Raw genomic sequence first — 16399 nt, 5'->3', positions numbered from 1 at the left:
TTCTTGGTGGCAGGTGCACCTAACTGGCTCACTCCTCTTCTCTCTTGCATTACCTTCTATTTCTTCCAAAGACAGTCCCTGCTCCCAATCCTCTATTGGAAAGTGCACATTCAGTCTTAAAACCACTAACTCTTCCAACTCTGGTATAATTGGGTGATGTCCCAACTGTTCAACCTGGGCTAATCACTTTAAGCAATCTCCAACCCCCATCTGAAACTGCTAACATTAATCCACAGACACAATTTGGACATGACATGACATAACACATATACAGATAACTTACAATACAGTATACACACTAGGACGAGCCACAGAGATGTTTTCTTATCAGACAAATCCCGTGCGCGTCCACGTACCAGAGACACTAATTATACACTGTGTCTCTATTAAACTACTGGCATTCTGCCAAATTCACTAATATCTTCTCTCACAGACTAACTGGAGTTGATTATTAGCTTTCTCCTGAACTCTCTCAGAGACTGTCCTTCTGGCTGGGATCCCATTCACACACAAACAGTTATGACAGGGAGGGTCACGGAAACTTCTTATAGGCAAAGGAACTTCTCGTGTTATACTTTCCTGTATACATGCTTGTTCAAGACACACCTTACTGCAGTTGCTTGTTTGAACTACCAGTGTCCAGCACCTACCCACTAATACTCTAACTAACAGAAATATCTGTTAGCAGCAGCTTATTAGTGTCCTCTCTTATTCAATTTCCCTGAGACCCAGCCCTCTTCTCGAGAATACACACACACTCACTCAACACAATACTAGCTAGGTTAAAATAGCAAATGTGTCCTACCGTACTTTTATAGTTGATCAGGCTCGTCTGTGTCCCGTCTGTATCCGGTTGGGCTGGCTTAATACCTTGTCTCTGGCGACTGCCTTCCGGTACCAGTACTCGGAGTCCCTGTTCGGGCACCAACTGGAGTGGAACTCTCCTTCAGGACCTAGTGGATATCTTTCCCCGTCCAAATCAATTATTATTTGATGCATGCATCAAAGTAAGTGAATAATACACTGACACGTTGTTCAGTACAGAAATTCTAACTTCCTTTTATTACAGCATTTCACAGGGTTTTATATAGACTTCAGAATTAACAAATTACCACCCACATTATTAATTATTAGTGACATGTGTGTTTAAGATACCTGTACATAGTTTTTTTTTGTCATGTGCATGTTTGCGCTAAGCAATTATTAACCTTGCTCTTCTCCCCAAATATCCAAATGTCATTCTGACATTACTTTGTCTCTCTGCAAACAGTTCAATCTTGATTGTAGTGCTACACTGGTGGGGGAGAGGCTGATTTCTGTCTGGTCAGCTAATATTGAGCAAAGAACTAAGCAGATGCAAAATATGACATTTTATACCAATTAAGATATATATGATTATATTTATTAAATCCATTACACTGTGAGGGGTGTCCAGGGAGTCCAGGCCCCAAAATTTATGATGGCAGCCCTGTGCTCATCAGTAACAAAATGGTAGTAGCTTGGGAGGTTAAAAATGTATGAAAGTTGCACTTTAAATGAGATTCAGAGTGTAGTTCTGAATGATAAGCACATGTGGTAAGTCACAATAAACTTGCTGGATTCTGCCTTGTATATTCAGTTCCACAAGTGTCCTTATTACTCTCAGTAGACTTGTAGGTAAAGTATTGAGAGTTAGAAATGTGTGTGATATTGCTGTGGTTAAACTTGTGAAATAAAAAGGATATTGAAGAACTTCCAATTAGGTTATGCTATTAAACAAGTGAAAAGCTAAAATTATTTTGTATTAAGGAATTTCATTGTTCAGACTGCAGATTACAACCATCGTTCTTAGCTCATGCAGTGTGATGTGTCCCTTAACTACAAGGCTTTAAGTAGAATTCTGTGATCAAAAAAATGGAAATCCTGGATTTTTGATGAGGTTTTATAAATAAATGCATTAGAGGGACTTGAGGACTGCAGGGTAGGAAAGTCATAGTGGTGCCCCTGACTTAATGTAAAGTTACTAATGGCTAGTGTTGCTCGCGAATATTCGCAATGCGAATTTTATTCACGAATATCGCATATTCGTGAATTTGCGAATATAGCACTATATATTTGCAATTACGAATATTCTTTTTTTTTTTTTCCTTTTTTTTTTTTTTTTCACAGTACACATCACAGTGACCATTCCTCTCTGCTTCCAGCTTGTGTGGTGTAAAGAAGGCTCTAATACTACTGTGTGAGACTGGCGTACGAATTTTCTCATATGTGAAAATTTGCATATGTAAATTTTTGCATATGCGAATTTTCCTTTATGCTAATTTTCGCATATGCTAAAATAAAACGTGAATATTACGAATATGCGTATTTAGCAAATATATGACGAATATTCGGCCATATATTCGCAAAATATCACGAATTTGAATATGGCCTATGCCGCTCAACACTACTAATGGCATCACTGAAACACTATAGTAACTATACTATTGGCTGCGTCATGCACTTTTATTTAAATGTACAAACAAAAAAAGCATGTTTTGTATGTGTTTTAATTCCTGATAAACCTAGAACATGTAAGCAATATGTGTTAATAGATATTTTAGGCCAAAAGGAAAAAAATTTAGTGATTCAGCGTGCAAAAAAAATATATATATACATGCCTGTCCTGATCCCTAACCACTTGTGTTCCAATGCCTTCCACTCCTTTCTGGTACTTGTGACACATTGACCCCGCAGGAACTGCCAGTCACTGGGCAGGGCAGGTCATTGTTGTAGACAATGAGTAGAAATTTTTCTGCAGGGATGACAGAGGAAGCAGCAGGGACTGGAGTCATTGGAAGCAGGGCAGGTAAGTATTTTTATTTTTTTACAGTCTGACAAAATTTTCGGGGGCTAGAATGCCCTTTTAAGTTATATTAGGATTGTATTAGATAAAAAAGAAGAAAAATAATATTGTAATGTATTCTTCATTAATAATGATTACAGATGGCGAAAAAGCAGTTTTAAAAAATCACCACGATCAAAACATGACAACGCAGTGGAACACTATAGAATCATCCAGAACCAGCAAAGATACAATAGAAGATATTAACTCACCAGAGCAGTAAGTACAATTGGATCTTTTCCAGTTTGGGTGGACCCTTTTTTTTTTCTTATTTCTTTTTTTTTTAAATTGATGGACCTAATCTAAGATTCTGATCTTCTGATCCAAGTTTTTAAATAATAGAGTTAGACGATTTTCATATAGCGGTAATGTGCGCAAATGCCATTGTCCATATTATGTCTTGGCCTCCCATGATTCAGCTGAACTGAACTTAACTCACCATATGATCCTATGGAGATCTAATATGAGAGCAGTAAAATTGTGCATTGTGGTCATAATGCATTTCTTAACATGCCTTCATTATATCCGTCAGAATGCAACCTTCAAATATGTGATTCCCTTAAGAATTTGGTTGGTTTTGGTTTAATAGCATTTGTAAAATTTGGAATTATCCTTACTGAAGATTTTAATAACCCAGTATTGCCCTATGGTAACCACTGGCTCTGGATGGTTTAGCATTAGCATGCACACAGACCACAGAACTGCTGATCGGTGGATCGTAGGATAGATAAGTTCCATGTCTCTCTGACAACAAGTTCTGGTGCACAGATATTAGTGGCATTAACACGTGCAGTACAGTACTATTACAGTACCAAATACGCAGCTGCTCGGCACATCTTGCTAGCAATAACCTACCCCGAATTAGCTTTTACCTAGGTTTTCTTTCTAGGTAGAAGTTCCCTTAATATGTCTTAATAAGATCGAAAACAGTGACTTAAAGTGATCCGCTATTGGAGAATAGCATAAAGGAGAATATTTAAAGAATTGCTCATCTTCACTTCAAAAGGAATAATAATGAGAATGTGTGATCCCTATACAATTAGCCTTAGCTTTAAAATGAACCTCTGTAATGTGGTCTATAGCTTCACAATAATGAGGCTGGAAATAGTTACACAGATCATTCATGTAGAAAGGAACTAGCAGAAATACAGCAACTCAAACAATAGGAATTCTGTAACAAAAGTATAGTAATGTGAGAAGGTATATGACAATTACTAGGATGTATCCCTCTGCTGACTCTGCTGCTAATGCATTTTCACTTCATTACCTGTTATTATCATAATACAGTATACTTAATAAACTATATATACAGTGGTCCCTCAACATACAATGGTGTGCAATGTAAAGTATAGGACAGTGGTCTACAACCTGCGGAGGTCCGCAGGTTGTAGAGCACTGGTAGAGGAAGTTGTACCCACCTGTCCCCGCCGCTCCAGACCGTAACCGCTGCCCTGGATGTCGCCCTCCATCGCTGTCCCGCATCCCCGGGGTGTCCCCGATGCTCCGGCAAGGCCTCTGCTTCCCTGGCATCTTCGCTCTCCGTCGCCGCCATCACGTCGTTACGCATGCCGCTCCTATTGGATGATGGGACAGCCTGCGCAGCGACGTGATGACAACGATGGAGAGCGCCGATGATGCAGAGGATCTCGAAGAGGACACACCAGAGCCCCGAGGACAGGTAAGTGATCGTCACCGGACCACACGGGGCACCGTAAACGGCTATCCGGTGGCAGCTGAAGCAATCTACGCTGCCGGATAGCCGTTTATGCGATGGCCCCGACATACAAAAGCATCGTATGTTGATGCTGCCTTCAACATGTGATGGCCTCTGAGAGGCCATCATATGTTGAAATGATCGTAGGTCGGGGGGGTCACTGTATAAATTATATATGTATTTTTTTTAAACATATCTACAGGACACCCATAGACCCATAAGGGTACTGCAAGATAATTGACCAAGAGCATTCATAGTTAGTGCACCTGCCATTTAATGGTGACTTTTTAGGATAAGATGTCCTGTATTTGTACACAAGGAGCAGCTGCCCATTATATAACTTGTACGTTTTGAGCGGATGACTACAACGGTGAAATGGGGGGGGGGGGGGTAACAGTCTTGTTAACAAAACTTGTTAACAAAACACACAGTGCAAATCACTGGAAAACATCTGTGTGCCAACAACTTTATCCAGCGTAAAAGGTCATTTAAAAGGTTAAATATTTTACATTTTTTATTTCCATACACAAGTTATTTGCTTTAGATTACTGCAGCTATCTGGGTTTAAGAAATGAATGGCCTGGCCTTAGAATTAGAGTGGTGGGGTCTGATGCAGTCTTTTTAATGTTTACATTGGCTACTACGTCAAGTGATGTACCATTAGAAGCAAAAGTCTAGTATACTGCAGCACTGTCCTCTTCATGTGAAAGGTATAACACTCCATTACCTTTCACCCCTGCTACTAGTAGCAAAAATGTGCACCAAGATGTGGTGTATTTTTGGTGCATGGCATCGGATATAAGCCATGACTCCTTTTTACAGATGCTATGTATGTGTTTACAGAGAGAAACAAGAACAACCATGGCAGACTTTACAATGAGAGGAAGGGGGAAATCACACTTTTAAGCATCAGTGTCACCAGGGTGTGGAGATCCTTCATGAGCTTTAGAAAGTCAGTAGAGGAATGAAGCTTTGCTAGAACAAATGTAGCCCCTGCCACAGACCCGCCTGTAGCATACTTCAGGACCAGGGACTTTGCTTCTGTTTCCATGGGGCTGCTGTTGGTCTTGAGATTTTGTATAAATAATTGGGGAGATTTATCAAAACCTGTGCAAAGGAAAAGTTGCCCGGTTTCCCATAGCAACCAATCAGATCGCTTCTTTCATTTTTAGCAAGGCCTCTGCAAAATGAAAGAAGCGATCTGATTTGTTGCTAGGGGCAACTGGGCAACTTTTCCTTTGCACAGGTTTTGATAAATCTTCCCCAATGTCTCATTCCTCGCTTAGAATCTACTAAGCTGGATAATATGGCCATCAAAACCCATGAATTTATGTGAACAGATAGTTGGGATTATAAAATCAATTTACAGTTGTAATTACTAGAGTACTATATAATGTACTGTATACAGTGACCCCCTGACCTACGTTGGCCCCGACATACGATCATTTCAACATACAATCACTCTCAGAGGCCATCGCATGTTGAAGGCAGCATCAACATACGATGTCGGGGCCATCACATAAACGGCTCTCTAGCAGCGGCGTGCGTAGCGACGTGATGACGGTGACGGAGAGCGAGGATGTCGGGGAAGCAGAGGTCTTGCCGGAGCGTCGGAGGACACCCGGGGACGCGGTGACAGCTATGGAAGGAGACATCCAGGGCAGCGGTGATGGCTGTCTGGGCATGCTGGGTGTTGTAGTTGTAGTGTTGTAGTTTTGCAATATCTGGAGCTCCGCAGGTTGTAGACCACTGTCCTATACTTTCAATTGCACGAATCCCTCAACATACGATGATTTCAACAAACGATGGCCCATTTGGAACGGATTACCATCGTATGTTGAGGGACCACTGTAGTTTTTACTGTATACTGTGAATACTTTCCTGACAAATATATGTAGACTATTGCATACAAATGAATAATATTAAATTCTTTTTTACAGTATACAGCGACGGCTATCGTTACAACTACCCATCCTCCACCATGCCTACTTGCCATCAATAGGTGGCGTGGATGCAAGCTGTGCCAGCCCATGTGTAAGCCCTAGTGCCAGCCCCCGGCACAGACATGTGCAGCCTTCCTTCCAAGTCATGGTCTCGGGCCTGTAGAAATGGGTGAAACAGGCTTCCTGGACTACTCCTGTAATTTCTCAAGAAAGACTCAACTGCACATTCTGATGTAGAATCTTTGCTACACACATAACATTTGCTCTTAATGTAAGGAGACAGAGGAATTCTAAGGATGTGACCCTAGGAGGCCGATTTCAACCAGCATGGGCTATTAACGAAAGAGTTAGAGAGATGCACAGAGTTATACCTGGAGCCTTATTTGTGGAGTTTTTCTTTTTCTTTACTCAGAGGACTCAGATAAAGTAATTCTTCCCAAAACTCTACGAGCAAAAGAACAAGAGAACAGAATTCTGAATCTTGCACAAAGGAAATAAAAAAAAAATTCAGAAATAAGAAACTTTTTAAATCCAACTCACAATGCTACAAATATGGCTGCTATGAACTTTGGTTAGTACACTTTATACACATGTAAAAACCTAAAAAAAAAAATGTAAAAAAACTAAAAATATTAATAAAGAAAAAAAAAAAAAAAGAGGAGACAGCACAGCTAGGAATTATTTACAGAGAAACATACACGGGTTTGCACAATTCTGCTGACATGCTGAATGCATTCCATTATAAGCCCTGCTTGTGTTTCACATGTCAGACACTACATGGCAGAAAAAAATATATAAGAGCATCTTTACAAATGATCCCTCAGGTGACAGCGAGACATGCAGTAATACCAAGGTTTTGTCTCTGTAACTGAACTAAGCTGTTTTTACAATGGTATATATTTAAAGCAGTATGGAGTCGGTAGGAAACCAAGGTTTTACTGTACTGAGCCAGAACAATTTGCAGCACAGCACTTCTGAGAATTTAGGAATGGATATGTTCCTACGCTCGCCATTTGGGACTATGTTTTATCAAGGTTTCTGTATTTTTTTTGTAATGCACAGAACTGAGTGACTTGCAGGCTTGGGACCTAGTAAATAGCTTATATGTCACATGATGGATTATTTGTCACAATTTGTGTTTGATTTGTTCCATACAGTGCCACAGAAAAAGTACAATAAAACCAATGTTCTAGTGGATTCAGGTTCCTCAGGCATACCCACACTGATGCCAGTTACGTTTAACAACATATGCCGTTGCGCCAGAATTGTGTTACATTTTCTTTATTAATGAATTCAGCCAACCCCTAAGTATTTTTTTTTTGTCAGATACTAAGAGCTATATTTAAAGTAACAGTCCACTTTCTGAAATAAAAGTCTTGATACATGTCAGAGAAAATTATAGTTCTTTACAAATTTTATACTACGTTGTATGTATATAGACATCTGATTTAATTGGTTAATGCACCAAATGATGAATATGCATTGTGTAAAAAAAAACTTTATATTTGGAATTTCAGAGTCAATTTCAATTATCATTAAATTACTATGAGCCATGAATATTTTAACACAATGTCATATCAAACTTAATGTCATGTACTGTAGGGCTTGTTCATCAGAGTGATAGAGCACAAAATGGTTGGTACTCTCTGCTAGATTTACTACCTTTACTTTGACAGTCCTGATATTTACTATAGGAAAACTGTTAACATCCAATTTAATGTTCCTGTTTTTCTTGAACATTTTGTCCACATTTGAATACCATGTTCGAGTTTACATGCAATATTAAACATTCAGCCTGTTTTAGAGGCCAGAGCTATACTTTTCCAGTTCTGCAGTCCGTAGGGCTAAGCTTTCTTAGCATTTTTGCCAATTTGATGTCTGCAGATTTAACTTTAAAAAAATGAAGCCTATAACCAAAGCACAAACTAATGTAGAAAAACTCTCACGCTATATAAGAAGGTTGTGTTTGACTACAAGTTTTCTCACTATTTTCAGTGACAACAAACATAACTTTGAATATAAAACAAAAATTTAGAAACAGAAACATAGCCGCACATCATTCTGTTTCTCCATTTTTGTTTTAGAACTTTGAATATAACTCAAGATTTACAGTATCTTACATAAGAGGATACATCCTTCACATTTGTGAATATTTAATTATACCCTTTCATGTGGCAATACTAAAATAACAAAAGTGCAAAGCCTGTATAACAGTGTTTAATGTTGTGTCCCCTCAAAATAACTCACCACAGCTATTTATGTCTAAACCTTCGCAACAAGAGTGAGTACATTCTTAAAGGGGTACTACCGTGCTGACAACTTATCCCCTATCTAAAGGATAGGGGATAAGTTGCCTGATCGTGCGGGGTCCCGCCGCTGGGGAGCCCCGCGATCTCGCACGCAGCACCCCGCTCTCATCAGGCCCCAAAGCGAACATCCGCTCCGGGTCTGACGACGGGGCCGGTGGTCGTGACGTCACAGCTCCGCCCCCGTTGTGACGTCACGCTCCGCCCCTCAATGCAAGTCTATGGCAGGGGGCGAGACTGCTGTCTCGCCCCCTGCCATAGACTTACATTGAGGGGCGGAGCGTGATGTCACATGGGGGCGGAGCCGTGACGTCACGATACTCTGGCCCCATGATCGGCAGTCATCAGACCCGGAGCGATGTTCGCTCCAGGGTCCTGATGAGAGCGGGGTGCTGCGTGCGAGATCGCGGGGGGTCCCCATCCTTTAGATAGGGGATAAGTTGTCAGCACGGTAGTACCCCTTTAAATGTCAACATTTTGTGTTGCATCATTTTTGTTCAGCACTGTCTTAAGCCTTTGGGCATGGAGTTCACCAGAGCTTCACAGGTTGCTACTGGTGTCCTCTTCCACTCCTCCAAGATGACATCACAGAGCTGGTGGATTTAAGAGACCTTGCCCTCCCTCCACCTTCTAGCAATGCTGGCAGTACTCATAAGTAAATTTCTCAAAGACAACATCTGGATATAATGCTGAGCATGTGCACTCAACTCCTTTGGTCGACTATAGCGAGGCCTATTATGACTGGATCCTGTCCTGAAAAACTGTATGGTTTTGCCCCCTGTGCTGTAGCTCAGTTTCAAGGTTTTAGCAATCATCTTATAGCCTAAGCCATATTTAAGTAGAGCAACAAATATTTTTTTCAGATCCTCAGAGTTCTTTGCCATGAGGTGCTATATGTTGAACTTCCAGTGACCAGAGCGATAACACCTAATTTTAAACACACCTGCCCCCCATTCCTACCGGAGACCTTGCAACACTGATGAGTCACATCACACCAGAAAAGGAAAATTAATTGGGTCCAATTTGGACATTTCCACTTAGGGATGTACTCACTTTTGTTACCAAGATTTAGACATAAATGGCTGTGTAGAGTTATTTTGAGAGGACACAACATTAAAACACTTATACAGGTTGTTATTTCTTCAGTGTCGTCACATACAATAATATGATAAAGGATATGGTAATGTTTACAGGTGGACGTACCCTTTCAATTCATTTACAATTCAGCCATTTATAGATATGCATTTGAAAGTAAACATCTTTTCAAGCCACCTTTAAAAGTCAAAACAAATTAGCGACCTCCACAACATTTCATCTGTATACTTTTTTTTACACATATTATATACATATATATATCCCACGATACACAGAGTGATTTAAAATGGATGGTGCAAAAGTAAAGGCCTGTAGATAAAGTTACACCAGTGGCAAATGGGCAGTGACTACAAACTTGAGCAAAACTGGCTTATTGGCCATAGCATCCAAACACAGCATAGCTTTTATTTTTAAGAACCAAATTAAAAATAGGCATACATAGTATGGCATAAGGTGGTGACATCAAAGCAAGAAAAAGTTTTGTATGTTGGAGTTTGCAGAAATGGAGTCTATTGTAAGAGTACAGAGAAACTTTTAGACAAAAATTTGGTAAATGTTCTCCACCTAAAAAACTTCATTTTGCTTTGGATGAAGCAATTCAAAACCCCTGGGTGTTTGTCATGGGAAAAATCCAGGCCACCCAAAGACTCCGGAAGAAACAGCAGGATGGTGCACCTTCCCATTTTCTTTGGATGTTCACCAATACCTGAGTATTGTAGAATCACTGTTTCTGGCATGGCTGATCATACATTTCAGTAACGTGACTCTGGGCTCCACGATCACCAGATCTAACCCCCTGCCACTTCTCCAAGTTACATGATGGACTCGATTTTTTGCCCCTTACCCTGCCACAATATCTGGATAACATTAGACAAGACATCACTAAAACAGTGAGGTCCATATCCGAGATGTCCGTATGCTGGCACACATCTGGACAGGACTGGACTACTGCCTAGACATCTGCCATGTCACCAATGAAAATCACTTTAAACATTTGTAGTGTGTTAGATAAAACTTGGATAGATAGTGAGTCTTTTTCATGTTTACAAATTTGTGTTATATTCTCTCAGTTATGAATAGAGAGGCTATCATTTTGCACCATCCTTTTTGAATCAATTACTATATTTCCTAAACGCTAGATATTAAAAATGGACAACTAAAAAATAGCCTGTAGCTGGGACCATTGAAGCAGGCTGCAATCTTCCCTTTGGCCAAAGTCTGTCTATTCACGGTTGTCACATTTGCTTGATCTAACCACTATGTGCTGTTTTCTCCCTCTGTTGAATAAGTCTCCTAATATATCATTTAACAGACATGAGTGCATTTTAAGCATTATTGAATGGTACCCAGCATTAGGTAAACGGCTACAGTGTTTTTGTAACCCCCTCTTCAACAATAATGAATTGCACCACAAAACCATAGAATTCACGGTTACCAAAATGTAACTTAAATATCAAGGCTGAGGTTTGTTTTAGATAGACATACAGTAAATGGTAAAAGTGTCTTGATACTCATTTATATGTATTAAACAGCCATTTAATTGTATTCGAATCTGTAGTTTTACTTGTTTGATAAAAAAAAAAAAAAGAGAAAAACTTTGAGAATGGTGTTGTTTTTTATCATCTAAAACATATACGTGAGCAGTGCAATGTACAGTATCGGAGGCACTCCTCAGTCCTCACAGCAATAATAAGAAACAGTCCAGTCTGTGAATATTTTTAATATATACTGTAGTCTGAAGAATTGTAAGTGGTGTATCCTATCAAGTGTCACCTATAGTAAATGGGCAATGATGTTCTGCCCACGCATATACTTCTACAGTTTAAACTATCATAACTTTTCTGAAATTCATATAGTAGCCAAACATCAGGTAAGTGGAACAAATACTATGTTACGCTAGAAATACATATATCCAGCATCCGGCTCTGGTGAAACTGGGCACAACTCTCCACAACTGATGCCAGAAGTGCATCCGTTGTGTAGCATCTTGTGTCCATTCTTTGTGATCATCCGACAGGGGAAAGCAGCAAGATGCGTTCCCCTGCCGGTGCCGGTCTGGCGAGTCCAAACTGAGACGCTAGATGATTGTGAACTGTCCCATTCATATGAATGGGATCAGTTCTGCTATCAGTTTCCCTGTGGTACACGCCAGAGGGAAATGCTGCCGGACAACTACTATATGTAAAGGAAGTCTTACAACCATCTAAAACTTCTTCATAAGTTTGGTTTCTTTCCTAATGTTAGGCTACCATATGTAAACTGTATTCTACAAACAATATAATAGTGCATTGTGACATTCAAAACATTTTAGTTTAGTTTATATTGAGGTTTTGTTTTGCACTCCGTTCAATATTCAACATAATTTGTTCTTTATAGAAAAAAAAATTCAAGAAGACTAAAGAAGAACAACCAGAAGAACAGACCAGGCATAACATATAAACTGTGTTTTGCCTATTATAGGGCCTGAGGGGGTGATGCATCACATAGGGATTCAAAGAACATGAAACAGAGCTTGCTTGTCTCATGCTTCACCCTTCAAGTCCAACACTAGGAGTATATATATTTTCGCAGAAGTTTTACTTTAAATGCTTTATAGTACATGCTTCTTCATTACGTGTTATTATAAAGTTTATTATAAAGAATTTCACATGGTTAAATACACTGATCTAACGGAAACAGTCATCTCCTATTATGAAATGCCCACAAGAGTTGTATGTTCTGGTTAGACATCTCTTGTTTGCTTATCTAATAGGCTGGTACTACTTAGGCATCCTATAAGTCTATGAGTATATTTTATTATACATCACAAGCATAAAGGTACAGGTTTGATTGAAAACCATAAGGTGATATTTCACCCAAACTCATATTTTATGAGTAATGTCTAAGAAGGAATTGTTAGTAGTGAATTTATAAAGTACACAAAGTGTTGTCTCAGTGTATTGGCAATAGGGGTGCTTAAAGGGGAGTTATTATAGGAAGACACACACATATGTATATATATATATATATATATATATATATATATATATATATATATGATAAAGAATCATTAGTATCACCTCTACTACCAGCTCATGCATTTTTACTATGGGATCATTTATGTGGTGCTCAATTTTATAAACTGCCCAGAGTATTAATGGAAATGATCACTAGATGTAATTGAATGTAATTGATTTGTTCCCTGCATAACCTATTAAGTCTTTTACATATACACAATATATTGACATTGTCTATTTCTTCCTTGGGAGAACAAACATGAGGTCAAGCACATACTGTACACATCTCATAAATCACTGACTACTGTGTAAAGTATTCCTACTTTTTGCCTAATTTTAATCACTTAATGAAGAACAGTATCATGGGACATAACACATATGTACATAATGTAAACACACATAATGGTAGAAATTCTTTGACATAGCTGAAATAAAAGTGTTGGGCTCCTTAAGATGAGAGTGTGCGTCTGTGTTTGTGAATCTTCACTGTGTGCAAGTTGTTAGTAGCCAAGTCCAATAAAGCTCACTGTCTCAATATTTACCATACCTTTATTTTACACGTATCATGACCCTACTATACACTAGATAATATATGATGCTATGTTCAATAAGACCGCAACATAATGTGTACTGTACAGAACCTGTGCCAGGTGGCAATTTCCAATGATGTTATTGCACAAATGCTTTAAAATTAGACTGGAACTGCCAGGATAAACGTGAAACTGGAGATTTCTCTTGTATCCTTATACTGCATGATACCAATTTTTAATAAATCATAAAAAAATTGTTTTTATGAATAAAATATTTAAACATACAAGATTCTCACAGTTTATGTGCCTGATATGAAGATGATAAGACCTTATTTTAACAAGTATTTGTATTTTCTTATATGCACATTTTGGTTTCTATAATTTTTTAAAGCATCATTTTCTTTTTTTGCTTTTACAAATATAATTTCAGAAAGTAGGAACAACGTTCTCTGTTTGGTCTAGAACACAATACAATCTATTTGTGCTGTTTATTACTCACCATAAGTAGTAATATAGATAAGATGTTACAGTTTAATGCACGTTTGAAAACTTGACAAGCCCTTTAAGCTTAAACTTAAAGGGGTTATCTAGTGGGGAGGAATTTTTTGCCATTTCACAGTAAATAAAAAAATAAATAAATGTAACTCGTCTACAGCATTCCCCCAGATGCCTCCAGTGTCCCGCTCCGGTCCTGGGTCTCTCCCTCCGAGAAATTGAGATGCTTGGGTTGGGCCCTGAGTGACGTCGGGTCCCAGAGTGTCATACTGCCCCCTCAGTCGATCACTGGCCACAGTGATTTTCCATTTTGGCCCGTGATTGGCTGAGCGGCAGTATAACATTCTGGGCCCTGACATCACTTCAGGCCCAAGCATCACAATTTCTGGGAGGAAGAGGACCTCAGCAGTGACTAAAGTAATACACCAGAGGCAGCGTGGGAACACTGGAGGTGAGTAAAAGGTTTGTTTTTCTATTTACTGTTCAATAGCCAAAAGGTCCCTTCATGCTGGATACCCTTTAATCTCGGACCCATCTAATCAACAGCACAAAGTTGCAGAATATTTGGCTGGGGTCTTGGATTTGATTTTCTTTTATACACCTAGTTGTATCATATTTGTACTTGTAAACATAAAAGAAAGTGGTACATCCAATTAAGAAATGCCTACACGTAGCATATAGTAAGCTCAATTTTTACTAAGAAAAGGATAAAATTTAGTCCGAGCCAAAATATCATCCTCATTATCATCTATAGTCTTATTTCATCACATGACCTACATTTTACTGCTGCTTTGCTCAATTAGGATTTAGTTTAGTTTAGTATTTTAGCAGTGTGAAATAAGCATAAAACGCAATGAGAAATAATTTCATTAACCTCACATGAAACTGCCAAAGTCTTAAAACACAGAGCTGATCTACATGACTCTTTGGAGAGAAGGCAATACAGTGTTGTAGGAAGCCATGGCACTTTCTGATTTCGTCCTGAGGAGCACCAAGTGCTAGGTAGCTGCATGGTCTTAGGGACCCTTTAGACTGGGATTCCACACAGGTTTAGGCCCCTTTAAAACTATAAAGTTATTCCGTTAAAAGATCTGTTATAAAAATCCATTCGAAAAGCCTTAAAAACGGATGTTAAACGTCTGTTATAAAATTTCATTCAAGTCTATGGGATTTTTTGATTATCCGTTATGACCCGTTATAGCCTGTCATGAATAACGGACGTTATTTGTGGCGGAAGAAAAAACAGCACATGCACTAATTTTTCTTCCGTCACAAGAAACGGTATTGGCCGTTATTTTTAACATTGAAGTCTATGGCAAATGGATGAGCCTTTATGTCATCCGTTTGCACCTGGTTTATAATATCCCTTATTACTTCTGAGCATGCTCAGAAGAGGTGACATCAGCAGACTCTTGCAGTGCTGAGGGACTACTGCTACTCTCATAATGGAACACTTGTTTCCATGATGGGAGTAGTAATTCCCTTGCTGCAGGAGTCTGCCGGTGGCTGGAGAGTCTACATTAGTGTTTGTACTACTACCCCAATCATATAACAGACTGTTCCATGATGGGGGTTGTAGTACAGGGGCTGAGGGATTGATCTCACCGGGTCTCACTTCTGAGACCCGATGCGATTAGAAGTTATTAAGCAGGGGAGCAAGTGGCATGAGCCGCAAACCTGCGATGTATCGTGTGTTTTAACTTTAATTTTTAAATTCCCCCGTGGGGAGCCCTGAATGGCCGGTATGGAGGAGTCATTCAGGGCTCTCCGCAAGGTTTTTAAATTGAACATTATAAGTGTCAGCGGGGACCATATGTATATTAAAAGCACATTCATAAAGATATGACCCCCCCGGCGCTTTTCTAAATATATACCCCCTGCAGCGCATTAATAAATATATAACCACCGCCGGCACATTTATAATGTGCCCCCTGCAGCGCATTTGTCATAATATATGCCACTACAGCACTATATGTGAAAAGTATATAGCTGGCCGGCCAGATGATGCTGATACAATACTTTTCATACATAGTGCTGTAGGGGCATATGTATATAGAAGTGCTGGGGGGGGCAGACATATAGCGTTATCTGCCTCCCACAGCACTTCTATATACATATGCCGCCGCAGCGCTATGAATGAAAAGTATTTCTATCAGCATCATCTGGCCGGCCGGCTGCTGATAGATATACATTTCACATATATGTGGTGGCATATGTATATAGAAGTGCTGTGGGGGGCAGACAACGCTATATGTCTGCCCCCCCAGCGTTTCAATATACATGTGCCCCTGCACCGCTATGCATGAAAAGCATTGTATCCGCATCATCGGGCCGGCTGGCTGCTGGCCCGATCCGCTGCTGATAGAAATACATATAGCGCTGTGGTGGTATAATATGAGAAATGTGCTGCGGGGGTGGCACATTATAAATGCGCCGGCGGGGGGTATATATTTATAA

At 39.5% G+C, this 16399-nt stretch overlaps 1 protein-coding gene across 1 annotated transcript in view; it reads left to right on the top strand.

The window, feature by feature from the left end:
* The window catches only part of GABBR2 (gamma-aminobutyric acid type B receptor subunit 2), a 659326-nt gene extending 650435 nt beyond the window's left edge, over window positions 1–8891 (top strand). The window contains exons 18-19 of the mRNA XM_056520917.1: window positions 2965–3082; window positions 6518–8891. Of these exons, the coding sequence (XP_056376892.1) occupies window positions 2965–3082; window positions 6518–6683 (284 nt within the window). The 3' untranslated portion in view covers window positions 6684–8891. The remainder of the gene's footprint in view (window positions 1–2964; window positions 3083–6517) is intronic.
* The last annotated feature ends 7508 nt before the right edge of the window (window positions 8892–16399 follow it).

The sequence above is a fragment of the Hyla sarda genome, chromosome 5 (genome assembly GCF_029499605.1).
Source record: "Hyla sarda isolate aHylSar1 chromosome 5, aHylSar1.hap1, whole genome shotgun sequence".
Classification (NCBI taxonomy): domain Eukaryota; kingdom Metazoa; phylum Chordata; class Amphibia; order Anura; family Hylidae; genus Hyla; species Hyla sarda.
The sequence above is the reverse complement of the archived record's forward strand: the minus strand, read 5'-3'. Positions and strand labels throughout refer to the sequence as shown.